A 27,951-nucleotide genomic window follows, 5' to 3' on the forward strand; every position below is an offset into this window, starting at 1 on the left:
TGGACCTCACATAACGTGAAAAAACACCCATCCCAAGAAACTTGCAATAACTAGTTCACGTCAGCAAGGGGCAGAGTTGTGCAACACAGTGGGCATAAAACATCAAAACCAACCAAAACAACTAACCAAGCAACAAAAAACCACAATCCGTGTAAAGAAAACAGAAAATAAACACAAAAGGTGATTTACATCATCTAGGAGTAACAGGAGAAATTGTAGTGAAAGAACTGATAGCAAAACTTGTAAACCAATGAAACCAAAAAGAATCAACCCATCTGGGAAAAAGGGTGAGCTTGCCAGCTTCCCCAAACTCATATCAAAACATAATAATATCATAGACTCCACGTGTTTGCTCTCATTATGCCAGAAACGTTCACCTCTAGTGACTTCTCAATTTAATCTCTTTGCTTCTAACACTGGAATTAACTAACAACGAAACCAGTCCTAATCATAAACATAATATTTCAAGTTCACATAGTAAGGTAAGGTCACTTCAGAGTACATCAACAATGTGCAATGTCACTCAATAATACTACTCAAGTAATGTGTAAAAGTTGTCAACAGGAGATTAATACTGCTAAATTAAAACTCCGTAAGTGAAATCGTACAACAGATTATTTATCCAGGGACAATAAAACTCATCTGTCACATAGAGACAGTGACCGATCAAGAACACCAACCCTACACACACAACCCTGAAGGTGTTTGAAAGGATGGTAACCGTTTCAGGAAGGGAAAAGACGTTTTAAACAAAAGAAAAGTACAAATAAAGAAATAATTCATAATTTACAAAAGCGTACTATGTGTAAAAATGGTTATATTACAGGAGACAAGGACGTGCTTGAAGAGGAACCCTAATTAGTTTAGAAGTCAAGCAGAAGAGTACAACTAAGTGTGACTATGAATACCTAAAGCATTTATACCCAACAACAACAAATAAACAAACTAAAGACTGACAGAAGTAAAAACTACTAGATGCACATGTAATCAGGTGATTCTCAAAACAATGTGACCATCAAGGAACATCTGTCAGGTCATCATGATCAAATCTAAGGGTCATTTAGGGCAAGTGTCATCTTATCATACTTGTCCAGCAATAACAAAACAAGGATGATGAGTCAAGGGTGAAAGCTGTCTAATGAGCTGCTGCTCTGTCCTTGTTGAATTAAGAAGGTGATAAGAAAGTGAATCTATTAGGTCCCAAGCAGGGGCAAAGTAAAGATTTACCAAAAATAACTTCACTAACCTACACAGAAGGAGTTCAGTATTTAAGTACAGAAACAGTTCATTTAGAAACGATATAGATTGGCTAACACAAGGTAGAGGTTTGTACATAACTTCTATACTCTTCATAATTAGTAAAGAACTAGATTCTGATCATAAATCAATGCTACTGAAGTTATGGACACTAAATCAAGGTTTAGGTAACTTCAGTCATAAACAGGGGAATTTGTTTAGGAGACTCATTTGTCAGGAAAGTTTCAAGGTTGTAAATGTGCTTGACCCGTGGTTCAAGTGGTCGTCTTGGCCTTCAAGATGACTAACGTCATAACATAATGTAAAAGAAGAAAAAAAACTATGGTAACTGTAATGTTTCTTGAATTAAGCACGACGTTTCATGTTCGATGCAAAAGATGTTTATTTCTCTTCTTCACCAGCTGTCTGTCATTCACCTCGTCAACACTCTCCTCTACCCTTAAATAGATAATCTAATACCGCCCCCTTGTGGGCAGAGCCATAACAGTTATCACTACATCCCCCCTTTGTCCCACAAAAAAAAAAAAAAAAACTTTTTTTTCTTCTTTCATGCACTATTAAAGATTCAATCTCTCTGGAGACTTAATGAAGCGAGTTGTCCTCCTGAGCCCACAGGATACAGATTCAGATGTGGCTCCCTCTGCCGACAGGACACTGTCCTGCACAGCCATCCCTGCCGACAAACCAGGCCGTGCAGTCGGCTCAACAACAAGAGATGAACTATCATCAAAGTCCTGTCCCTGAAGAGTCTCTTGAGTCTTCAACAAGTCATAACGGCTGCGCCTCAATTTCTGGCCATCTTCGATCCTGACCACACAGGATCTAGGACCAACTTCCCCCAAAACAGCAGCTCTCCTACTCCAGCGACCAGAATCCTCAACTCTCACTGTATCATTCTGGACCAGCGGCTCCAGTGATCTGGTTGACCCGTCATAATTCCTCTTCTGTCTCAGCTGCAGATATTTTCTTTGGAACCCCAGATCCTGGGGTACCCCATGAGGGACACTGAATGGGAGAGTGGTCCTCAATCTTCGTCCCAGCAGAAGCTCAGCAGGGACACACCATGTTCAAGCGGTGAGGCTCTACAACTCAACAGAGCCAAATGGGGGTCAGCATGGCTGTCTTTCGCCTTCCTGAGAAGATGTTTCACGATCTGGACCCCCATTTCGGCCTTCCCATTGGACTGAGGAAACAGTGGGCTCGAGGTGATATGCAGGAAGTCATAATCCACAGCAAACTCATGAAACTCTTGGCAGCTGTAACACGGTCCATTGTCACTGTAAACAACATGAGGGATCCCCTGTCGGGCAAAATTTGGATTTCAAATGTGAAATCACAGTAACAGCAGAAATACTGGGGAGGACCACCACTTCCAGATAATTGGAATAATAGTCAATCACTAACAAGTCATGTCTTCCATCCAAATGGAACAAATCAGTCCCCACTTTGTGCCAAGGTTCTTCAGGTAGATCAGTGAGCACCACTGGCTCTTTGGTTTGTGTCATGTGATACTTCAGACAGGTCCCACATCCTGAAACCATTCTGTCAATATCAGTGTTGATCCCTGGCCAGTAAACCGCTGACCTGGCTCGTCTTTTACACTTTTCCCTGCCAAGATGTCCTTCATGCAGCCTCTTCACGATCTCAGGTCTCATTGACGTTGGAATTATTATTCTATGTCCTCTGAGTAGAAGTCCATCAACGACACTCAGTTCTGCTCGGATGTTAAAGTACTGCTGACATTCCCCCTTTGGCCAGTCGCCCTGCAGTTTACTCATAACTCTCTGGAGGATCTCATCCTTGGCAGTTTCCTCAGCAATCCGCTTAGACTTTCTGTCAGTCAGAGGAAGGGACTCTTTAATCATATCCACATGGACCTCCACCTCTGATTGAATGGAACCCACATTCTGGGCACCATGCAGCGGAACAGGCCTGGACAGAGCATCAGCAAAAACAATCCGTTTCCCTGGTGTGTAGATGAGCTCAAAATCATAACTGAGAAGCTTCATCATGAGCCTTTGAAGGTGGGGTGACATGTCACTAAGGTTTTTTTTTTAACAATGGATACCAAAGGCTTATGATCTGTTTCAGCCACAAACCTGGGGAGACCATACACAAAGTTATGGAATTTGTCAAAACCATACACAAGTCCCAAGCACTCCTTTTCTATTTGTGCATAACGACATTCAGCCGCAGTCATCGCTCGTGACGCATATGCAACCGGTCTCCAGTCATCCCCATCATGCTGCAGGAGTACGGCTCCAATCCCATTGGCCGACGCATCTGTGGAAGTCTTTGTCTGTCTCTGGGGATCATGAAACATCAGGACTCCTTCAGATAAGGATGTGTTTAAGTTGCTTCCATTCATCATCATGGTCACCAGTCCACTTGAACTCCTGTTTCTCATGCAGCAACTGTCTCAGGTGCAATGTTTTTGAAGACAGATTGGGAATGAACTTTCCAACAAAGTTAATCATTCCAAGGGCTCGGAGTATCGCTTTTTATCTTCAGGACGAGGCATCTCCAGTATTGCTTTAATTTTACTGTCATCTGGCTTGACACCTGCCCCAGACAGTTGGTCTCCTTTGAGGGAAGTTGGTAATGCTCCCTTTTTATGTTGTCATTTAAATCCTTAGGGTCCATACAGATCCTCAGGTCACCATTAGGCTTCTTGACACAAACCACGGAATTAACCCACTCGGTTGGAGCCTCCACCTACGACTCCCAACAGGGTCATCCGGTCGAGTTCTTGTTTCAATTTGCACCTCAGGGCACCCAGAACTCGCCTAGGAGCATGAACAACAGGTCTGGCATCTTCCTTGAGATGTATTTTATATGTGAAGGGCAAGGCCCCAAACCCCTCAAAAACATCCCGGTATTGGCCAACAATAGTTTCAGTGCTGCTGTGCCGATCCTCGTTGACATAATAAACTCTGTGGACCAAACCTAGCCGTTCACATGCTTCATCTCCAATCAAAGAATCATGACCTTCTGGCACAACTATAAACTCCAAGTCGTGTTCTTTACCCTTAACGTGTACTGTGAGATTACACTTGTCTTTGGTGATGATGGATTGGCCATTGTAGGCTTTGAGGGTACTAGATGCCGGACGAATGAGCGGTTTCACATCCATGGCTTCAATATCACGCTCATTTATCAAATTAGCCTTCGACCCAGTGTCCAACGTCAATGGAAAAACAGTTCCATTCACAAGCAGCTGCACTGTCCATTTATCCACCTTTACATCAGTCACGCCGCACGTCACAGCAGATGGAGACACGTCAGCATCACGTTCCACAAGGCCCACAAAGAAAGTATCGCTCACAGAAGCTTCTTCCACCGTGTGTACAGGACCATGCTTTTCAGGCTTCATTTTGGAAAAGCAATATTTGGCAAAATGATTAAGTCCTTTACAGCTGTTACATATCTTGCCAAATGCTGGACATTGTCTCAGTGCATGTCGCGTCCCACATCTCCGACAGGAAAATGATCTCTCTTTGTCCTGTGTTGGTATGAAACAGCTGCAACATCAAGCTCCATTCCCAGCTCCCTCACTCCATCACCAAAAGCTTTCACATGGTGTAGGGCTATTTCACACGCATGGCAAATATCCACAGCTTTACTCAACATAAGCTCAGTCTCTCTCAGCAGCTTTTCTCTCACTTTCCTGTCATGTATTCCAAACACGACTTGATCTCTGATCAGCGAATCCTGAAGAACTCCAAAACTGCACGTTCTTGCCTTTAACTTCAAATCCGTCAGGAAGACATCAAAGCTTTCATCCTGCTGCTGCAAACGTGAATGAAACATGTACCTCTCGAATGTCTCATTCTTCTTCTGATTTTGTCTTTTTTTATTTGTTTTTTTAAATATAGTTCTACCTTTGACTTAGATATTCCGTTCAACAGATATTCATTTTGTAACATTCTGACTGGTAGTTTCCACTCCATAGTTTCCTCTAATTATATCAATTTTAAACGTCAAACATCTTTTTACACAGTATAGTAAGTTCACAGTGTTCTGGACTTGTTATATTCACATTTATGCAAAAATAGTTTTCTTTTACAGCAGGAAAAACTAAATGTAAGCCAGATAAACATATAATCAGCTGGGTATTGAAACTCCTCTAAATCTAAAACCTGTGTTCTTGTTATTGTCCAATTGTCTGGCAGCTTCTAGTCAGGTCAACATGGCAGAGAAACGACCATTGAAAGACATCAGGTCATTTTTCAGTTCACCAAAACACCAAGTAAGTTGAAAGATTTGAATAATATTAAGGCAATTTGTTTTTATTGTCCACATAAATAAATGATATGTTTTAATAATGGTATCATTAGGCACACAGTACAGAGCTGTACACAAAGAGATGGAGCCAGTAAAGCAGAGACACAGAGCCTCAAGTGAGTTTGAGATTTTGGTTAGTGTCATGAAATAAGCAGAATTCTGTCTTTAGACTACTTCAACTAATTATGTGTGTTTTGTGTAGTTGTGGGTTTGAGTTCGGAAAACAACTTGTCTATTTTAGGGGCAGCAGTAGCTCAGGTGGCGGCTGCCTCATGATCGGAGGGTCATGGGTTCGATTCCAGCTCCCGCCAGGGGTATCCTGCTGTTGTGTCCTTGGGCAAGACACTTCACCCAACTTGCCTGTGTTAGTGGTGGTCAGAGGGGCCGACGGTGCCAAATGGCAGCCTCGCCTCTGTCAGACCTCCCCAGGGCAGCGGTGGCTACAAGTAGCTTACCATCACTAGCAGTGTGTGAATGTGAGTGTGTGTGGGAAGCGTCTTTGAGTGTCTAGAAAAGTGCTATATGTTCAATGCATTATTATTATTATTATTATTTTAGGAGGCAGAGTGTTCAGAACCAGGGTCACTGGTGGAAGGACCAAGCAGAGCATCATATGACAGCACAGGGGACAGGGGCACAGCAGGTCATGATGAGCAGCCTTCTACCAGCAGCAGCACTCAGACAGGAGACGGTGGCACGGCAGAGAGTTCAGACCTCAGTGACTGCACTAAACCATACCAACCACACCCACAATTTATAGAAACACAAAGTCTTTCTGACAAACCCCTTGCATTTCAAGAGAAATGGTTTCAGGAGTTTCCATGGCTGCATCCGTTCCATGGCGTCCATCAGTTAAAGAGGTGTTGTGTTTTTACTGCAGCAAAGGATTTACACATCAGACCTCTTTTGTACACAGAGCTGATGCTGCTTTAACTAGTACAGGCTTCAGGAACTGGAAAAAAGCCATTGAAAAATTCAAAGTTCACCAAAACTCTTAAAGCCCACCGCCACTATGTAAGTGTCAGTGCACATCGGCCGAATCCCATCAGTACCCAGTTATCCCGCACATAGGGTAAACGGCAGGAGGTAACAAGACACTGCCTAGGGAAAACAGTTAGTTCTGTGCAGCGTGTAGCGAGACAGGGGCAAGCCTTAAGAGGCAACACTGTTGAAAGTGGAAATGTATATCAGCTCTTGAAACTTGGAGCAGAAGAGGATTACCCAGTGTTGCTGAAATGGTTAACAGAGCGCAACACAATGTACACAAGCCCCAAATGTCAGAATTAATTTCTGAACATCATGGCCAACACATTATTCGCGGCATTGCAGCTGATATTAGGTCTCTTCCCATTGTCCAGTTTTCAGTGATTGTTGATGGTTGTCAGGATGTTAGTGGTGCTGAACTGGAGTGTCTGTCTATGCTATGTGGACCATGACCTTATCCCACATGAGGAGTTTGTTGGGCCTTACAGGGTGTCTGAGACAATTGGTCAGGGCATAACAAAGGTGGCCACAGATGTGTTATTGAGGCTTAATCTACCTATGTCTGGCTTACGTGGGCAGACTTATGATGGTGCCTCAAACATGGCAGGGCAGTTCACTGGCACACAGGTAATACTGAGGAGACAGCAGCCATTAGCCCTCTACGTACACTGTGGTGCACACTGTGTCAGTTTGATTAAACAAGTTGGTTGCATGGCCTCCCCACTGATCCGGGATTGTCTTTCTTGGGTCCACCAGTTAGGTATCCTCTTTGGCCAGTCAGGGAAGTTCAAAAACATTCTCAATAGCATTGCTTTCTGTGAAAATGCACCACTGACCACCTTGAAACCACTGTGCCCAACAAGGTGCACTGTGAGGAATTCTGCAATAAAATCTCTTCTAGGACAGTACGAGCGGGTGCTCAGAAGCCTAGAGGAGATGGAAGAAAGCACATCTAAAATGGCTTCAACTGCCGGTGGCATGTTTGAGCACTTCAGCAAAGGTAAGACTGTGTTGGGCCTCACACTTGCCTCCGCTGTTCTTGGAGAGCTGGAATGCCTGAACATTTCACTACAGAAGAAAACCCCATCCGTCTCAGGTATGCAGGCGCAGTTCATTGTGTGAGATCATCTCTTAAGGAAAAGAGAAATGACAAGAGCTACCTTGAACTGTATGAGAAAGCAACAATATTGGTTGACTTCACTGAAGCCACTGAATCCATTGAGATGACTCATTCAAGATGATTTGCTGGGAAACCAGTGGATCACTACAGGGCAGAGTTCTTTAAAGTGTTGGAGATTCAGTTTGGTAACCGCTTTGACCAGCAGAGTCTAAAGCTTTTACAAAAGGTGGAGAGTGCACTCCTCACTGGGGAGGTAGACGACTCTCTTGATCAGTACCCCGAGCTCAACAGAGCTTCTCTCGCTGTGCAGTTGCCTCTCTTTCACAACAAATATCCCTGTAGCAGCAGTCCTCAGGGGGCTGCCAGATGAGGTGCGTGGCTTGCTTGATCAGGTGGAGGTGCTCGTCAGAATACTGTTGGTGGTGCCAGTATCTTCATGTGAAGCTGAGAGGAGTTTTAGTGCATTGCGTAGATTGAAGAGGTGGCTTCGTGCTTCTATTGTTAACAGTGAAATACAGGTAGGAGGTGCAGCTGGAACGAAGCGCCTCTCCGGTCCGGGGTGTGTCTCCGTGAGAGCTGGTGTGAATTAACTTAATACATGTTCAGGGAAAAACAGACAGCAGGAATAACGAGTAAAATAGTTTATAGTTTTAAAATAGCAAAACTAGTAAAAATGACCTCATTGTGGAAAGTCTTTTCTAAGGGATCAGGATTTATGCGCATTCGGGGCACAGCGGCTGAAATATGTTCCTAAATTGCTTCTAAATATAATGTTAATGGGTTACTCTGTTTAGCTTTTTTGGACTGTATCTTAATTAAAAATGGACAAAAATGTAATGTTATTGAATGTGAATTTATTATTAGTTGAGAAATGAAAATGACAAAAAAAAAAGCGAACGTGACTTTTTCTAAATCCTGTTGGTCAAAAATGTGTAGCGTGACTTTGGTTTTATATATATATATATATATATGTATATGTATATATATATATATATATATATATATATATATATATATATATATATATATATATATATATATATACATATACATATATATATATATATATATGTATATGTATATATATATATGTATATATATATATATACATATATATATATATATATATGTATATGTATATATATATATATATATATATATATATATATATATATATATATATATATATATATATATATATATGCATATATATATATATATATATATATATATACATATATATATATATATATATATATATATATATATATATATATATATATATATATACTCCCACAAACCAAGAGAGAGTGGTCTACATTCAGCTCCTTTCAGACACAGGTCAAACACTGGTTATGGACAAGTCAAGATTGTACCCATGTGTAGGGGCGGTATCGTTTTAATGTTTTTAATTCTCTTTTAGCAACACAGAATTGTATGTGTGTGTGAGTGTGTTAAATGCACTGACCAATATACTCTTTAGTGAAATTATTGTTTTAATGTACATGTTTTTCCTTATGTAATTGTTTTCTTGAGCCCTTGCGCCAACTGGCCCTTTGGGACTACAGATGGAAATTAGCCCTCGGCTATCATCTGGTGTTTACATTCATGTTTTTTTATTCATGTATGTTCATTAAAATGCACAGTCCCAACCAAATAAATGTAATTAAATCAATTAAATTAAAGGTTTAATAAATTAGAAATATTGCGCGTTGCAGCGTCAGAACGTATAAGTGTACACTTTTTATAATGAGGACAAATAAAAAGCTGCACTTTTCCCGCAGTTTTGCTCACATACATCAGTTCGGTCCCTGTGGTTCAGTCGCTGTTTACCCCCACCCCCTGTTGGTTCAAATCCACACCTTCATGCACCGGTGTTATGTCAGTATTCTGCTTGGTTCGGTAGCTGGACATGGTTCCTTCTTTGAAATGTGTTTCCCAACTTCTCCGCATGGCAGCGGCAAAAGAACAATAGTGTCTACGATAATATTTTATCATATATTGTGTCTATCATTGGTCTGGGAGGTGTAACTTATCATGATACAAACCTTTTAAAACATGTTAAAAGTGTGTTACAAGAGGAGATGAATGCATGAATTTAAAGTTCATGTTTGGAGACCAACCTTCACAGTTTGGAGGCTCACGCTGGTGAGGAGACACCATTAGTTCTAGTAACATCTGAGTGCCCAAGGCCTATTCTGACAGGACGGACGTTAGGGGACGCTTAAGGATTCCAGTTGGACGATTGGAGGATTATTTAGGAGGACTGGGATGAACAAACTGGTTTCAGTGGTGAAGGGTTAAATGAGTGAATGAAGCCACTACCAAGGATGAACTCTGCTAACTTTAAAAATCAGCTGCTCTAAATAAGCATGAAGGTCAGAGAGGAGCTCTAGGATGGACATGAATAAAGGAACTGTAATGTAGAGGTAAAGTAGGGCAGGGCCAACGTTAGCAGCTGTCATACGGTCCATCTGAAATGTTAGACTTTCATTTGGCTTGTAATGTTATTTGACAGGTTAGAGTACAGCCTCATGTTAGAGTTTTGTCATGAAAACATACAGATACCTGACATACTGATGGGAGCTAAAAAATAAAAGAAAAATTTAAAAATAAAAAAATCCTTTTTATCACATTTGAAACTTACAATCAAAGTGAGGGTCAAGGCCTGGATGGAAACGCATTTCATCCACACTTCGGGTTAGGAAAACGCTTCTGAAAGAGGCGTCTCCTGACGGACCGAGAGAGTGGCACTAAGGCAGCCGTAGACCCCCCCCCCCAGCACCACGTGCGCACATGCTCATTAACAGCTAGTTTTTAGATTGAGAAACTCCAACAGCACACGCTGGCAATGTTGCCAACTCAGCGACTTTGTCGCTGTTCCTAACAACTTTTTTTCCAAAAAGCACCTAGCGACATTACTCAGGACCCGTTGCTGCTTTCTGTAGAACTTTCTTGTAGATATTCCCTGCAGATTAGCAACAAATATACCATTTGCACTCTGAACCGTTCTTCCAGGAGTACGGAAAGAGAACGTTGGTTACGTATTGTAACCCCAGATTCTATGAGTCTAGTCGCAGCCCTTAAGCTAGCTGCTATTGGAAGGATGATCTCAGCATCAGCCAATCATGAAGAGCTTAAATGTACGCCCACCAATGGTGGGCACCCCTTGTGGGTATATAAGTGGAGCGACTCCACTGGTCGCCTCCGATGGCTCTTGGTCCTAACAGAACCAGTGGGGCCATTGGCTTAAGGGCTACGACTAGACTCATAGAATCTGGGGTTACAATACGTAACCAACGTTCTATTTTGTCTAGTCTTAGCCCTTAAGCTAACTGCTGTTGGAATAATGCGCAGCTAGATGGGTTTACGCCACACTGGTTAGCTCAACCAATGAAAACACCCAACATGTCCCCTTTTAGTTAGGGATGCTCAGCCGCAGCCCAGGGCTTAAAAGGATGAGTCAACCAGAGAGGAGAGTGGGGCCCCCACTAAAATTATCATCCACGAGAGGATGAAAATCATTCAAGCAAGGCTGATGTGGTTCCATAATGCCTCACTCAGCCTGCTGAGGTCCAAGCACTGAAAGAGTGATGGATCATGAATTCACATCTCATAAATAGTAACGAGTATAGGAACAGGGTGACACCCATGAAGCAGCCTGACAAATGTCTTCCATCGACACACCAATGTGGAGCACCATAGAAGAGGAAATCCCTCTGGCTGAGCGAGCCCTGAGTATCTCAGGAGGATCCTGCCCTGATGATGTGTAAGCGAGTGAAATGGCGTCACACAGCCAGTGTGAAAGACGCTGGGTCGACAGCGCTTGCCCAAGGGAAGAATCTCTGTAGTGCACAAACAGGCTTTGTGAGCGGATGATTGAAAACAGATTTAGCTCCAAAACCTTGGTGACAGGATGAGATAGCTGCAGCATACGTTTTAATAGTGCTGAATGCGAGGCCCCTGTCCACCAGTATCTGCAGAAACGATAGGACATCCGCCAGCTGGCAGGAGAGCGCTTGAACATTCAGCTCTGTGCACCATTTCTGGAAAGCTGCCCATTTAGCAGCATAAGATGTGACGGTAGAGGGCGCCCGCGCACTCTGAATCGTGGCGACCACATCATGCGGCAGCCCAGAAGCCTCTAAGTGTGACCAGACCCTGCGGCCAGACCCACAGCCGTTGGCCTATTTCCGGAGGGTGTTTGATTATCCCTTCTGCCTGGAGAAGGGCGTCCGCCCTCCACGGGAGCCTCCACGGAGAGCCGGACACTAGCGCTTGCAGGTCCGGAAACCATGACGCGGACAAGCGTCTGGGAGCTACCAGAATTACCGAGAGCTGTTCCGACCGAACTCGGTCCAGGAGACGGGGAATCAGTGGGACTGGCGGAAATGCATACAGGGGCGTCTGAGGCCAGGGCTGATGCGAGAAGACGTCTGCTCCGAGCGGGGGATGGTCCCGGGGACTCAGGGAAAACCACAGGCGACACTGTGCATTTTCACGAGCCGCGAACAGATCCACAGAGGGTTCCCTGAACCTTATCCAGATCTGTGATATCAGTGCGGGATGCAGACGCCAGTCAGAGTTGCGGGGTCCCCCTCTCGACAGGATGTTCGCTGCTACATTCAGGACCCCCAGAATGTAGGTGGCTTTGATAGACAGCAGGTGGACATGTGCCCAACACAGTAAATCTGTGGCTACACGCAATAGTGGGTGGGATTGAACTCCCCCTTGGCGATTTATGTAGGCTGCCGCCACCTGGTTGTCTGTGTGAACTTCGACATGACGGCCCTCGAGAAGGGCAACAAAGTGTCTGATCACATTCCTCACTGTCATAAGCTCCAACACATTTATGTGCTCGTGCGTGTGGGAGGGCCAGCGATCTGCCACCATATGGGACAAGCACGTGCCCCCCCATCCCAACAGTGACGCATCCGTAAGCACAGATACGTGTGACATAGGACGTCCGATGGGGACCCCGTGTGAGAGGATGCAGGGATTCCCCCAGTGAGCGAGGTCCCTGCCCACTGAAGGGGGAACCCTCAACATACATCTCTTCTGACGTATCGGGTGTACCCGGAGGCGGATGAACCAACGCTGCAGGCGCCTCGCAGGCGCCTCGTGTGCAGTAAACCTAGCGGCACCACAGCGTGGGCTGCAGCCATCATGCCCAGATGTTTCATGACTAACAGGGCTCTCATGATCTTGCGGGGTTGCACGCAGGATATCACCGTGGTGAGATCTGCCACTCCCGCCGGAGACAAACGTGCTCTCAGTAGAGAGGCGTTCAGCTCCACCCCGAGAAACACAATCGACGGAGCTATTCTCCCAGTTTATGGAAAACCCCAGGGTTGACAGATGCTCTATTAACTTCCTGGTTTGCTCTGACGCCACATCCTTGGACCGGGCGCATAGGAGCAGATCGTCCAGGTAAAATAAAACCCTCATTCCCGCCGTGCGCAGTGGCTGTAGCGCGGTCTCCAGACATTTGGAGAAGGTGTGCGGGGCTAGCGAGTAGCCGAAAGGGAGATGATTGAACTGGCATTGAACTCCCTTGAAGGAGAAGCGCAGGAACTTCCAGTGTTTGGGAATTACTGGTATGTGGAAGTATGCGTCTTTCAGGTCTATTGACGTGAACCAGTCCCCGGAGCGCACGTATTCCAGGACTTGCCTCATTGTTAACATGCGGAAATGCATCACTGCTATGGAGCAGTTGAACAGGGAAAGGTCGAGAATTGGTCTCATTCCTCCCGACTTCTTCGGTACTACGAAGTAGTGGGAGTAGAAGCCTGAGAGCTCTCGTCCGCGAGGGACTTGGCAAATTGCGTCCTTGGACAGAAGTTCCCGCAGCTCTTGCTCCAGGGCCTGAGATTGTACCTGTGACGTGAACGTCATCTCCACGATCCCGTTGAAGGGAGGAGGAGCGGACTCAAAATGGAGTGTGTGACCGTAATGAATGGTGTCCGATATCCATTTTCTCATGGGGCAAAGGCGGCGCCATTCTTCAGCGTGTTCTGACAGCGGACGCGTGTTCGAGGTCACGTGAACGACGTCCGAGGACTGGGTTCTTGCCCTTACCGCCGTCGCTCGCACCAGAGAACTGGCAGCGACCCATGGAGGGCTGTGCTCGAAAGGGCGAGTGTAAACAGCTGGAAGAGGCTGATCCGCACCGCGGAGCGTGGAGTCCAAGGATGGACGAGTGGGAGCCGGGCCCATGCACGGGGACGACAAAGTGCCAGCAGATGGAGCTGCGCACCGTGTCGCCGCGCGTGGTCGCGACAGCGCCATAACATCCCGTCCCACCCAACGTTGTGGGGGAAGCGGGATGAGTTGGCCCTGGCAGGAGGCTGGGGCCGGTGCGCAAATGGAGTGCACCCTTACAGCTGGCCGTGTAACATGACGGACTGCGGGAACATGCAGATGTGTCGCAGTGCTTGGTGTGGGGAACATGTGTGAGGATTCGGCAGAGGGTTCTGCAGAGGACTGTAGGATTGTGCTCTCAATGTGACGTTTTTTAGGTTTTATTTCAAAACCAAAATCATTCACAGAGTTAACATTACAGTCATAAGCACACACATTCCTCAAAACGAGTCGTTTTCGTGGTTGCTTTTGGCGAGGTTCCTGCACCTGTGACTGCCAAGACAGTGTCTGCTGGCTCTTTCGAAACTGTTGGCCGCCAACTCCCTGGTCCCGCTGAGGTGGAGCCAAAGCGGGAGGCTGGCTCCGCGGGGCGGGCGGTGCAGCTGGGCGCCTGAAGTTTCCGCGCCGTTCGTCCCATCCTCTGGAGGAACGGCCGGAGTGCGAGGCTGACTGAGGGTGGTCCAGGTCTCGCACCATGGCTGACAGTTCAGCCGCCTTCTGAGCCCTCTTGATGACGCTCCTAAGATGGGGACCAAACAGAACGTCAGATGTGATGGGGCCTTCCAGCATCGCCCTGTGCAGGTGATCAGGAATGGAGGGCAAGGCCTTGAGCCACAAGGCCCGCTGGATAAGGGTCTGCCAGGCAGCAATGCGAGCAGAACTGGTGAGTACAGCAGCGCACAGATTGAGAATGGAATCAGCAGTTTTAGTAATGATGGTTTTCGACTCATCAGGAACATCAAGCTCTTCCACCATTTTGGAAACACCAAAGGCAAGAAGGGCGATGTTATTTCCTGCAGCGCCGGTCTGGAAGGCGCACTGGTTTGCTTGATCGGTCAGCCGCGTCAGCAGCTGGTCATGCTTAGAAGCAGGAACTGCTCGCGAGCCTGCGAGGTGGTTCTCGGCGCCACACAGCGAGGCCAAGTCTGGCTCCAGTGGAGGAACGGATGGCCAGCCCAGGTCGGAGAAGCCCTCGACCTTGGTAATGGGCGCATATGTGGAAATTGGTGCCTTAAGCCTAGCAGGCTCGGAGAAGGCGGCGGACCAGCAGCTCATGGCAGCGGGAAACGCGGCCAGACGGGGTCTGGACAGCGCGTCTGTGTTGACCCAATAATTCCTGCCAAATCATCTGCCTCAGGCGGAGCCAGTTCTGGAATGGCTAGCCCCTTGCGGACCGCGGAGATGATGGCGGGCAGCTCCTGGAGCAGTGCTCTAACTGCTGGCAGGGAGGAGCTAGAAGCCACTGGGGCAGGAGGACCCGCTGAGCGAGGCTCGTTGACCTCCGTGTTGTACAGGAGGGAAAAAGGGCTATGGCAGCCAGCCTCGTGACCTCCGTGCTGTACAGGAGGGAAAAAGGGCTATGGCAGCCAGCCTCGTCGTACTCCTCACGAGGCTCGTCGACCTCCGTGTTGTACAGGAGGGATAAAGGGCTATGGCAGCCAGCCTCGTCGTACTCCTCACTGTCGATGACATCGTCCAGTCGGGAGGAGCCAGCCGGCTCCTGACCGACGACGAAGAACTGAAAGGCCTTGTCCAGCGAGTACGTGCCAGCCACCAGAATTTCCTCGTCGGTGGTGGGGGTGAAGCACTCGACCCGGCGGACTTTTTCAGCCACGGGCAGAGCGGCACAAAACGGGCACGAGGCCTGGGGGGTCAAGACCAGGCCAGCATGATGAGCCCCGAGACAGACCTCACACTTGGCGTGCAGGTCGCCGCTGGAGATGGAGCCCACCTGGCAGGCCGGGCAGGTCCTGGCGTCGCTGGACATGGCTGGTGAGTTGAATGTTGTTTCTTCGATAATTTGCTCTTTAAAGAAAGCTCTTAAGCTTGGCTTGAAGAGAAAACGGAGGCGAACAGTGGAGTCGCTCCACTTACATACCCACAAGGGGTGCCCACCATTGGTGGGCGTACATTTAAGTTCTTCATGATTGGCTGATGGTGAGATCATCCTTCCAATAGCAGCTAGCTTAAGGGCAAAGACTAGACGAAATAGAGCCATAATCTGCACATGTGCATGAGGACTGACCAATCATTGACCGTTTTCGGCCGGGCCGATTCGCCGAAGACAAAGGTACAGCTGAATGTACGCCAATGTACTTCTGCTGCTGCAGCCTCACTCTTCTACTAGAGATGGCACAGGCGTCAACCTGCACTCTCTGGTTCTGCAGCTGTCAGACACTTTTTCTTTTCCTGCATTTGGCAAATACAGTCATCGGGAGATTCAACTACCGCCCCGTTTACACACGCAGCTCTGTGGCTCATCTGAATTTCCTTCAGTGACACAGGGATGGTTGTACTATGAGACACCCGCTCCCTTTTGCTCAGTGTGCCGTTATTATCACAATGGAGGGAATACTCAACAGAGAAGTTAAGAAACTATGAGGTGTAAAAAAAACTGCTTTTTAGGAAAATGTCTGAGAGAATGAGGAGAGCAGGAGGTCTGAGTTATATCCTACAACAGAACTGTTTGGATCACCACACCATATCTGTCTTAATGCCACTTTATTGGTAGTTTTGCAATTTATTGTACATATGAAAGCAATTTGGGCCATTTTAATCATACTAATTAATAACATTAACACATAACATAGTTTTTATTTCCCTCCCTTTTAGTCCTATATATATATATATATATATATATATATATATATATATATATATATATATATATATAAAACTAAAACATTTCCCATGCTATGGGGAAAATGAAAATGAACGCCAATGTGGAGTGATGACGCAATCAATATGTAAATTAGCATGTGACGTCATCTGGCGACATCTAGCGACTTTGGGGGGGAACTTCAGCTACTTTCAGTCAAAAACAGTTGGCAACACTGCACGCTGGCCTAATGGTGTGAATCACACAGAGAGACCTGAGAGACTCTGCTGTACCCGTGGAAACCATTCTACCCTCATCTCAGCTTGTGCTGTACCTCCAGTTAGAGGTGATGTACTGCTGGAGACGAGGACATCTGTCTCATGTTTAATAAAGCCTTATCATTCACTTGCCATCACGGTAAAATGAAACTTTGACTACTGACTTTAATTGATGTTGTTTTACCATCTCAGACAATTCCTTAGAGCTTCCTTTTTCACTGTAAAGGTTCCTCTGCTGTTGTTTGCACCATATATCTGCAGCTATTGATTGCTATTATGGTAAATCCAATGGCCACAATGGAACTCTGTCAGCAGATGTAGGTTAATTATGTGAGGGTCAGCAACTTAGGACATGTCAAAGAACTGGCTTTCTCTCTATATTTGCTGCACTAAAGTGTGAATAGAAATCATCAAAGCCCCATTTTTGTCCAATAAGTGCTTTTTGTATTTTTAAAGTTTTGAACAACTCAGGAATAATTTGTTAAGAAACAGTTTGCTTTCATTTAGACATTCGGTAACCCACTGCTAGTACATACAATTCATATTGTTTTCCACAGTTTCTTCAGCAATAAACAGCAATGATGAACACCCACACCTAAATAAATAAATAAAATAAAATACAATATACATATATATATAAAATTATTATTTTTTTACTTTCTTCTGATGTATTTTAGACGATAGAAACCTTTGTTGATCATTATGTTCTGTGCCTTTAACACAGCTGAGACAGTTGACTGGCTTGAGATTAGCATTGTAGGAAGATGCAGAAGCTTATTGATGAGAGGAACCAAAGTTAGTGGAATTGATTTTGGATATTGTGTTTGTTTAATGCAGGGACTCCGGTGAATCGGATTCCTATCATGGCGAAGCAGGTGTTGGACCTCTACAATCTCTACAAGCTTGTCACAGAAAAAGGCGGCTTAGTAGAAGTCATCAATAAAAAGATATGGCGTGAGATTACCAAAGGCCTCAACCTCCCTACCTCTATTACCAGTGCAGCTTTCACTCTGAGGACACAGTGAGTAAAAACGGCCAGCTCATCCTGAACAGAGGAGCTCCAGAATGTTCTTGAATGGAGTCTATTTTTCAGGGATGCGGATTATCGCACGGCCTAAAGTGAAAGGTGTTTCAGCGAGGTACATCCGGTATATTTCAAGCTGAAACCCTGGTCTCATTATTTTTGCTGGCTTTAGTTTTATCATTAATGATTGGGATATCGGTTCACAGTGAACGATAGTTCATGTTATGTTTTATAAGTATATTATTAAATGTATCATGTCAGATTTCTAATAATTTGGTGTTTTTGTCGGAGCGAATATCTGGAGATGTTCCGCACAAAAACAGAAGTGTGAATGGTAGTCCGTCCGGACAGGGCTTCACCAACAGCAGATTAGGATTTTCGGTAATAACACTTATTGAACCTGAAACCTCTCTTCTTTTAAAAACCATTGCAGAGATTTATTGTAATCCCAAAAATTATGTAAAATGTGTCAGAGTTCGGTGTTGGGGTGGTGTTTTTGTTTCACAAAAACAATCACGCCATCTAGAAAAACATGTTTTTATTTAAAATGTATACATTTGAAAACAATTCTTACCTTCAGTTTTTCTCCTTACATTATTAAAGTAGAACAAGAAAAAGCATTTTTTGCATCTCTCTAGATAAAAATTACAAGCTGCACATTGCTGAACTATGATTTGAAGAAAATCTTGCATCAACTTGAAATTTCAATTTCTGCGACAAAAATGATTTCAGCTGTAGCGTACCAAAATATTAAGATTAATATTCAGCAATTATTCTCAGTATATTCAAACCTCGTAATAATAGTTGAATTTACTTTTAACATTCACTTCACATACATGTGTAATAACATATTCACTTCACACTGAGAGTTAACCTCTCTGGGTATCTGAGTGAAGGAGTGACTTTCTGAGGACTTTGTTTACACCCTTTTAAATGTGCCAGATTCTGATTTGTCTGGAATTTATGAACAAAAGGTAATTTCTAGTCACTTTTGATGTAAATACTTGGCCTTTGGGTACGTTACACAGCCAAACTGATTTTGCAACCCAGACATCACAATACTCAGATACTTACAAGGTTTTGCTATAAACATCTAGCTTACAATCCACCATTTCATTCATAAGTTGTCCTGTATAAACATTAGTTTAGAAAAATAGAATAAAATTCATTTTTATAACTATATACTTGACTCTGTCTGAATTAATATGAAGTGTGTGTTTCCCCGAATAGTCAAAGAACCTAGAATAATATTTAATCAAACATTCAAAGACCAATCAGATTGATAATTCATATTTATATGGAATAACACATCTTATTGACCATTTAATAAATGTAGCTACTCCTCACTGCTACACAATTCAATCTTTTTCTAAAATCTTTCATCGCTACACCTCCTTGTCTTATTTTAACCCACTAAAACTGCAGTCAGAGGAGACATGATACGTTATTTGTGTTTATAATAAAACCGCTGAACTAGAAATTTAATTTTGTGTTATAATGGGAAGGAAACGTATCAAACAGACCCAGTGATGAGAATCAGCTGAGAAACCCTATTTCCTTCTTTGCAGGTATATGAAGTACCTCTATCCTTATGAATGTGAGAAACGTGGACTGAGTTCTCCTGATGAGCTTCAAGCAGCAATCGATAGCAACCGTCGTGAAGGCCGGAAGCAGAACTATGGCTCAGTCATCTTCAGCTACACTCCATCAGGCCTTTCCACTCCAAAGATACAGCCACATGTCCCCACACCAGCTCACAGCAGCAGCCCTTTCTCCCAGGCCCCCGTGGTCAAGAAAGGTAATGGTGCCTTTGGTCTCCCCTCTGGGACATGAGTCCAGCCCCTACTCCATCTGATGTTTAACCTTTGAATGTGAAATGTGTTTCTTTTGCCATTTTAACCTGTATTTTCTTTAAACCTCCTCTTAAATAAAAACTGTCAGGAAAATGGTGGATGTTGTCGGACCCAAATACAGTAATACAGGAGGCAGACAGTTGAAGCAGTTAAAATCCTTTTATTGGTAGTAAAGCAGGAGCTCCAGGAGCACACGAGCACAGGGAGCGAGGAACAAACATACAAGGATCCAACAATGAGTGAAAGACTGGGTGGGGTTTAAATAGACTGAGGAGGTGAGTGAAGACAGGGAACAGGTGTGATCAGTGTTGGGAGTAACGGCGCTTAAGTTTAACAACGTTACTAATGGCATTGTTCTTTTAGGTAATCTAATTACCAGTAGTTACTTTTCCCATTGTTGCAACGCCATTGCTGTTACTGTAAAGTGGCGCGTTACTTCGTTATTATAATGCGGTTGAAAAAATTGACAATTTATTAAAAGTAACCACTCACAAAACGTTGCAAAGTGCAGCAGATGTCAGGCTATGTGACAGGCAGCCGCATCAGTGATGTGTCGGTCGCACTTGAAACAGCTCTTGAGCTGTCCATAACCGGAATGAGTGTATTGGCTGTACCACCCACCATCCCACCCCGGGACAATTATTACATCAATGTGATGGGATCTGTAAATATTGGTGGAGACTAATCTGTAAAAGATGAGGAAAGACAAGAAAAATAAGCAGCACTTCAGAAGGGCTCGGGATCACACGTGATTATGCGTTACATTCTGGGATGCGCACAGACATGTTGATGGTATAATGAGTGTAAAGAAACTGAAAACAAGCAGTACATCACACAGCGTTCCTGCAGGGTCTTAAAAAGTCTAAAATTCATAAATTTAAATTTAAGGCCTTAAAAATACAAAAAAAAAGTCTGGATTTTTGTCCAGACATCTTAAATTTTATTAGGTCACGTCTTAATTTTTAAGTCGTTTAGTCCCAGGAAGCGTTCGCCCTATAAAATAGTAAAACTCGGTTATTTAGTGGCTGCCTTTTTCTGAGCGGCTGTGTTGGTACGTTGTGAATACATTACAAGTCTCGCAATAACTGCAGACTATAAACGCTCAGTTCACGCAGAGTTTTTGTAGCTTGTTTGCTGCTAGCTAAAATCTGATGAGTTAAGTCGGCTGCCTTTCACCGAAAACACGGGAAAGTGTGTGTTCCGGAAATCAGGCTCCTGTATAAGCCATTGGGCTAGATCAAATTACCAACATCAGGAGCTAACAGACTCAACATTGGAATCTAGGAGGTCTAACCCCAGGTGCTGTGCTAATACTTAACAACTACAAGGTAGGCCCACCAGTTGGGAGTCTGGATCTGGTTATACATATTAATAGGCCAAATGAGGCCTAAGAAAAGACACTTGATGAATGAGGAAGAGTTAGAGGACATTAAAAAGTCTCTGAATTTTCTAACAGATGAAGTGACAAACATATCTAAACAACAAATACTGATTGTGAACCTAATGGATGAAATCAAACTGTTAAAGAGAATAACCACAGAACAGGACAAAAAATGTCATTCTTGGAAGCTCGAGTGGATGACTTAGACCAATATCAACGAATAAACGACCTCTCTGTCAGTGGTCTGGAAACTAAGCCTCGGTCTAATGCCAGAGCTGTTAATCCAGACGAAGTGCCAACTGAACAAGAACAGGGGTCTTATTTATCAAACATTGTGTAGAATCCTTACTAAAACGTACTTAAGCTCAGCAAAAAAATTTACTTATGCTATAGGTTCGTGATCTATCAAACATGGAGTACGCACAGCTGCACCCAATCTCTGCTTTATAAATCAGAAATTATCTACAAATGTTCTCAGCTGCTTTTTAGTCACATCCCGCCCTCAACACGCCCACTTATTGCCATAAATAGTCATTGCAAAGTGCCTTGTGGATCTCATGCATATACATAAGCCGGCTTGTTGCAGCATTTCGATCACGACCGCAGATCAAGGAAGCGCTATTTCACAAGCAGAAATTAACGTACTTGTGGGTGAGGTGGAGAAATGAAAGGAAGTGCTTTTGCAAAACAAATAAGAGAAAATCCGGAGTGGCACAACGTTGCTGAAGCCGTCAATGCTGACTTCTTTAGAGAGATCTGTGGTGGATATAAAGAAAATTATCCGATAAGGATTCGATCCCCAGACTCCCAGGTGAAAGTCACGCGTGCTAACTAGTCAGCCAAACGGAGATCTTCCTCGTCGAAGTAGCCAGGGCGCATGATCAATAGGGTCACAGTGACAGGACACACTGTCACAAAGGCTGCATGACATTCTGTCTCAATCTGTCTCCCTGCCGACTTTCTGCATTCCGTATTCTGCGCTTCAGGCTGTGTGTGTGTGTATGTGCACGTGCGTGTGTGTGTGTGAATGTGCGCACGTGTGTGTGCGTGCATATTTGTGCGTGTGGGGGGTCTTGTTCTGTGTGAAAACGAAGCAGTACAAGTGATAATGCTGCCGGATTTCATAATTTTATCCTTCTCAGCAGCAGCACTGCAGGTGCTCTCCATGTCCAACATGTGTGTAAGCCAGGTCCTTAATCAACTTAAAGTTGCGCACATTTTTCCGCTAAGTTTTCTTTCATAGATCCCAAAGTTTGCGTGGAAAGTTGCTTACGCAGTTTTCCGACCCTGTTTTGTGCGTAAGCAAGCTTGATGAATGAGGCCCCTGGACTCTTTTGAGCAGCAGGTGGTTAACTTCCTTTGCAGTGAAGGGATAAATGTAAGGAACCAAGACATTGAAGCTTGTCTTCCCTTACTTAAGAAAAACAAAAACATGAAGCCGGCCTTAATAATCAGATTTGTAAACACGAAACACAAACTGTCAGTGCTCAGACAAGGTAAAAAATTAAGAGGTACAAATGTATTCGTCAATGAACATTTGACTCGTAAGAATGCTGAAATTGCAAGACAGGCCCAGATCCTGAAGAAAGACGGAAAGATACAATCAACATGGTCAAACAACTGCCAAATATTTATTAAACTGAATGGTTCACCTGAGCAGGCAAAGATACTCCTCATCAAAGTCATTACTGAACTGGACAAGTACAAAGTGATGAGAATGACATGGTACCAAACATGTATTCAATAAATGCTATGTTACAAGACTAGTGAGACGTCTCAAACTGACAACTGTGAATCACAAGGACCATCCAATTTTGATCATGTACACTTAAGGATAGAAACCCAGCAATTCACTGAGTACAAAGACCATGATATGGGAAACAATGTAGATCCAGACACTAACTTTTTTACCGACTTACAAGAAACTTACACGCGGTTGTATATGTAAGGTTTCTCTATTGGAGCGTCCAATAGAGAGTGTGAGGGGCCACAGATCTGCCCCCCAAAGATGCATAGGAGATGGAGGGAGCTCCAAGTCCCAGAGATCCAGGAGTTGCCCCAGACCACAGGGACCCCAAGGAGACCGCCACCAGAAAATCCTCTGCCCCTCTCGAGAGGTGCAGAGGATCGCCCTGGGGGGCCACAACCAGCAGCCGGCAGAGTCCCGGGAGATATCAGCGGCAAGCCCACAGGCCCGCCCGCAGCCTCCCACCCCCCAGCCGGCCGAGTCCGGGACCCAGCAACCCAGGACCCAGGGGCGACCACCCCCGCCGGGGATGCAGTAGAGCCCAGGGACCCAGATCCCACCAGGCAGCCACCGGGATCTATCAGGCAGACGCCAAAAATCTTAAACTCCCTGACCTGGGAGCCACGAACACTAAGGCAGATCAAGGCCTACTCCACATGTAGCCGGGTTTTTTTTAAAAACGAATATCCGTCCCTCCAAAACTTGCATCCACACCACTTCGTTTAAAAAAAACTGTCCACACGTACCCGGATATATACGTTGTTTAGGACATGCCAGACCTGTAGGCAGCAGTACTTGGAGAAGCCAGGTGCCGGGCAATAGCTGTTCTTAACCTCGTCCTTCGTCTGTGGTCTTCTGCAAGGAGCAGTAATTCTGCTTGCAAAAACAAACACGCAAAAAGCACTTGGACAATTGATAAAGCGAGCGCAGCTCTGAGGGCATCCATGCTGTCGGCTAGTGTAAACACAGGTCGCACACGTGATGTCAGCATTTTTTTGTCGCGGAAAGTGACGTTGCGGACCTTAAAACTCCGGTTTTGTCTGTCCACACGCAGACACCCAAAACGGAGAAAACGCAGATCTTCACTTTGGCCGGAGTTTTTAAAAAGATCCGTTTTCATGTGAAAAAACTTCGTTTTCGTGTGGATGACAGGCCAAAACGTAGAAAAATATCTACGTTTTGGCAGATCCCCGGCTACGTGTGGACAGGGCCCAAGGCACCACACTCCACACCAGGTGTGGCAGGGGGAGGGGAGACAAAGTTGTATAGCATCAAAAGAAGTCCCAGGAGAGGGAAGGAGTCAAAGGCCCCACCTGACATACACAGTCATACACAGACACAGTCGCACACTCCCTCCCTCATGCTCACACATACACATACAACCAAAGACTTACAAAAATGCACACCGGACATCCACTCATGCTCCCCATACACACCCTATTCACTCTGGTCCCGGTACTGCTGCACATGGGGTACAACCATTACCGGTTACCAGAGTTCGACTCTTTCTGCTGGGGTGCTGATGAGCAGGCTCCCCCGCCCAACGCTGAGCAAAGCAACCCACCAACCCAGACCCCAACCAGATGGCCAGATCTCCCTCCTAGCCTCCAGCCAGGGGAAGCCAAGTGACAACAGAGGTGGGCTAAGACCCCTAGACTCCCTCTGCCTGCTCCAATAAAGTGTTAGTGCGTGTTGATGAGGTGTATTCCATGGCTGTGGTGAGTGGGCAGTGCGGGCATCGTTTGGCCTACGCAAGCTGATGCCACCACACTACCCCACTTGCACACACAGCCCTCAGTGTCTAAGTGCAGTTTAAAATTGGAAGTGGGCACCGGCACTCGGGTTTTGATCCATCAGTAAAAATTTGAATATATCCACAATAATTATCCACATATCTCATAGCAAGTTGACCACTGTCCCCTTTACTCTTTCTAATCTTTTCATGTAGGCTTGTATCTACATCTGGTACCGGCATCAGCCATGGAGGATATGGCGGATGAAGAACAGATGGACCAAGCACAAGGTTACCTACTCCAGCCATCTCAGCATTGTCCTGCACATTCATACCGAATGGTTCTATTTTCCCTTTCAACCAATACCATGTTGGAATAAGAACATTTCTAGTTGGATGATCACCTTTGCTCCCTTTCAAATAGGCAAAATATCACAATGATATCTGTAATCTCCTTGGCTCTAAAGGCATTTCACCTGCTTCAATTTAGAGTGCACATGTCGGGGAGGATCCCATTGCACCTAAACAAAGTCTGACAGCTCCCTGAATAACATCCAGCTTTTTAAATCTTGATTTCGCTGCAGATGCATATGCAAGACACCCATAATCAATAACAGATCTAATCAACCCAGTATACAGTCTTTTCATAGCAACTATGGCCGCTCCCCATTCCTTACTACACAAACATCTGATTATATTCAAAACATTTTTACACTTATCTACTAGTTTATCGATATGATAATGCCAATTAAGACTATGATCAAAATGCATACCCAGAAACCTTATACAACTTACTCTTTCAAGATCTCTGCCATACATCTGAAATGTAAAACCGTCTTCTATTTTCCTAAGTGAAAAAAAATGCAACCTTTTGTTTTTTCTACAGAAAACCTAAACCCCCATTTACAGGTCCATTTTTCAACTGTATCTATTGCTTTTTGTTAACTTTTAACTGTGAATTTAATATTTTTTCCAAAGAGCCCCATCATCTGCAAATAAAGACTTACCTATATTATAGGGCTGAAACGATTCCTCGAGTACCTCGAATAATTCGAGTACAAAAAATCCTCGAGTCAAATTCTCTGCCTCGAGGCTTCGTTTAATTCATGTTTAATTAATTCATGGCTTTGCAATCACCCAGGGTCATGTTTCACCCGGACCGAAATAAGTGACGCACATACACACTGCACTGAACGCACACGTGAGTAGCGAATGTAACTTAACTTTCTCTCAAGCCATGGCGGACAACGTGGACCCCGGTGGAGTGAGAAAAAGACAGAAAATGTCAAAGGCGTGGGACCATTTTTCATGTCGTAAGGCGGAAAACATACTCCAGTGTAAATACTGTAAAATGGATTTAGCCTACCACAACACATTCCTCGATGCAGCAGCGCCTGACCAGGAAACATCCACATGTAAATGTCACTTCTGCAAGCGGACTCGGAGCCTCTACAAGATAATGCATTTTAGCCTGTATTTCTATATATTCTGCAGACACTGTGCCACTTTTTCATTTGTAGTACTTGGTTTCAGCTCACACCGTACGTCTGGTAGCAACACGTCGATCTTAAAATGTGCTAAAAATAGCAGTTTTTACAACACGCCGGACTTTTTATTGTGTTATTATTGATGTCTGTTGTCCCTCGGGATTGCTGCAGGAGGACACGGGTATTTATGAGTGACGGAGGAAAATGAAAGGAAGTAAATTAATATTGTGTGATCAGAATAACTTGACTTAACCACGGCAAACGTGCTTTCGACAATCCTTGTTAGTGTGAGACAAAAAAAGTGTAGAAATTAAAACGGACGTGTGTTAATAGGGAAACAGCTGGCGAGCCATGTTTGCGCATGCGCCTTGAATGGTTCTGGTTCTCTTTGGGCCGCAGCCGCTCGCATTTGTTTACTGTGAAGTAAAGTTGAAGTGCTGAAGTTTTGAAAACTAATTTTGAATAAAACTTGAAGAATAACTGGCAATTGCTTTCTCATTTCAAGAGGTCTTTCATATTTTATAACATGCTATTTGATATAATGGTTTAAAAACGCAAAAGAGTAATTTATTAGAGTACTCAATTAATCGATAAAATATTCGATAGAGTACTCAATTACAAAAATATTCGATAGCTGCAGCCCTACTATATTACACTCAATATAATCAAACATATCATTTATCATAATTGAGAAGAAAATAGGAGAGATAACACTTCCCTGAGGCACTCCATTATCAACACATAAACATTCAGAAAGACACTCATTAATCCTAACTTGAATTTTTCTATTATCGAGAAAGTTTGTAATCCAGTTATACAGTTTGCCATACACTCCCATTTGTCTAACCTTATTTAAAATTCCATCTTTCCATATCATATCATAAGCTTTCTCCCTATAAAAAAAGACAGCCACAATTACTTCCCTACTAGATTGAGCTTTCCTTATATAATTTTTTAACTTAATTATGGGATCCATGGTTGACCGTCCCTTTCTAAACCCACTTTGAAATGGAGATAATAAATTTTTAGTTTCTACATAAAAATTTAACCTATCTACTATCATTCTTTCCATTATTTTCCCCATATGAGACAATAGAGCAATGGGTCTGTAATTTACCGCAACTGTAGGATCTTTCCCTGGTTTTCTAATGGGAATAATAATGAATAATTTCCATAGATTCGGAATATTCCACTTTTCCCAAACTTTATTAGAGAACATTAACAAGGTATTTAAGGAATAATCATTAAGATGCTTCAACATTGCATAACTGATCCCATCTTGTCCTGGAGTTGTTACTTTTGTCTTATTTACAGCATTTTTTAACTCATCAAGTGAAAAATAAGCACTAATGCAATTTCCACTATCCTCCACAATATTCAAGAGATGTTGATAACACTTTCTTGTTTTATCGCTTTCCAATTTTTCATCATTCTTTAAATTGAAGTCACTATGAACCTTGACTAATTCACTAGCCATCAATTCCACTTTATCTTCATCTTTCACAGCAAAATTCAGACCATTCTCTAAAACCAGATAATTCCAAGACCTTTGTACCACATTCATTTTTTTAACAACTCGCCAAACCAACAAACACTGAGAGACAAGATAGGGTTATATACACATGGACTGGGTGATTGGGGAATTGTGCACAAAAACTGAGAGGAGGAGCAGAACGGGGCAGGGGAGGAAACAAAACAAACTAAAGGGAGATACCCTAACCCTAACTCTAGGAACTTAAAGAGACCAGAACCAAAGGAAGAGGAGATATAATACAGGGGATCTTAATACTGAAAATGGGTAAACTAAATAAGTAGTGAGTGCCTAAGGGGAACATGAGGAAACCT

General features: G+C 44.1%; 1 protein-coding gene across 1 annotated transcript in view; it reads left to right on the plus strand.

Moving 5' to 3' along the window:
• Positions 1 to 27,951, plus strand: part of LOC129154661 (AT-rich interactive domain-containing protein 3A) — a 90,400-nt gene that overhangs the window by 13,668 nt on the left and 48,781 nt on the right. The window contains exons 4-5 of the mRNA XM_070546311.1: positions 17,720 to 17,903; positions 19,475 to 19,704. Of these exons, the coding sequence (XP_070402412.1) occupies positions 17,720 to 17,903; positions 19,475 to 19,704 (414 nt within the window). The remainder of the gene's footprint in view (positions 1 to 17,719; positions 17,904 to 19,474; positions 19,705 to 27,951) is intronic.

The sequence above is a fragment of the Nothobranchius furzeri genome, chromosome 17, assembly GCF_043380555.1.
Source record: "Nothobranchius furzeri strain GRZ-AD chromosome 17, NfurGRZ-RIMD1, whole genome shotgun sequence".
NCBI classification, from domain to species: domain Eukaryota; kingdom Metazoa; phylum Chordata; class Actinopteri; order Cyprinodontiformes; family Nothobranchiidae; genus Nothobranchius; species Nothobranchius furzeri.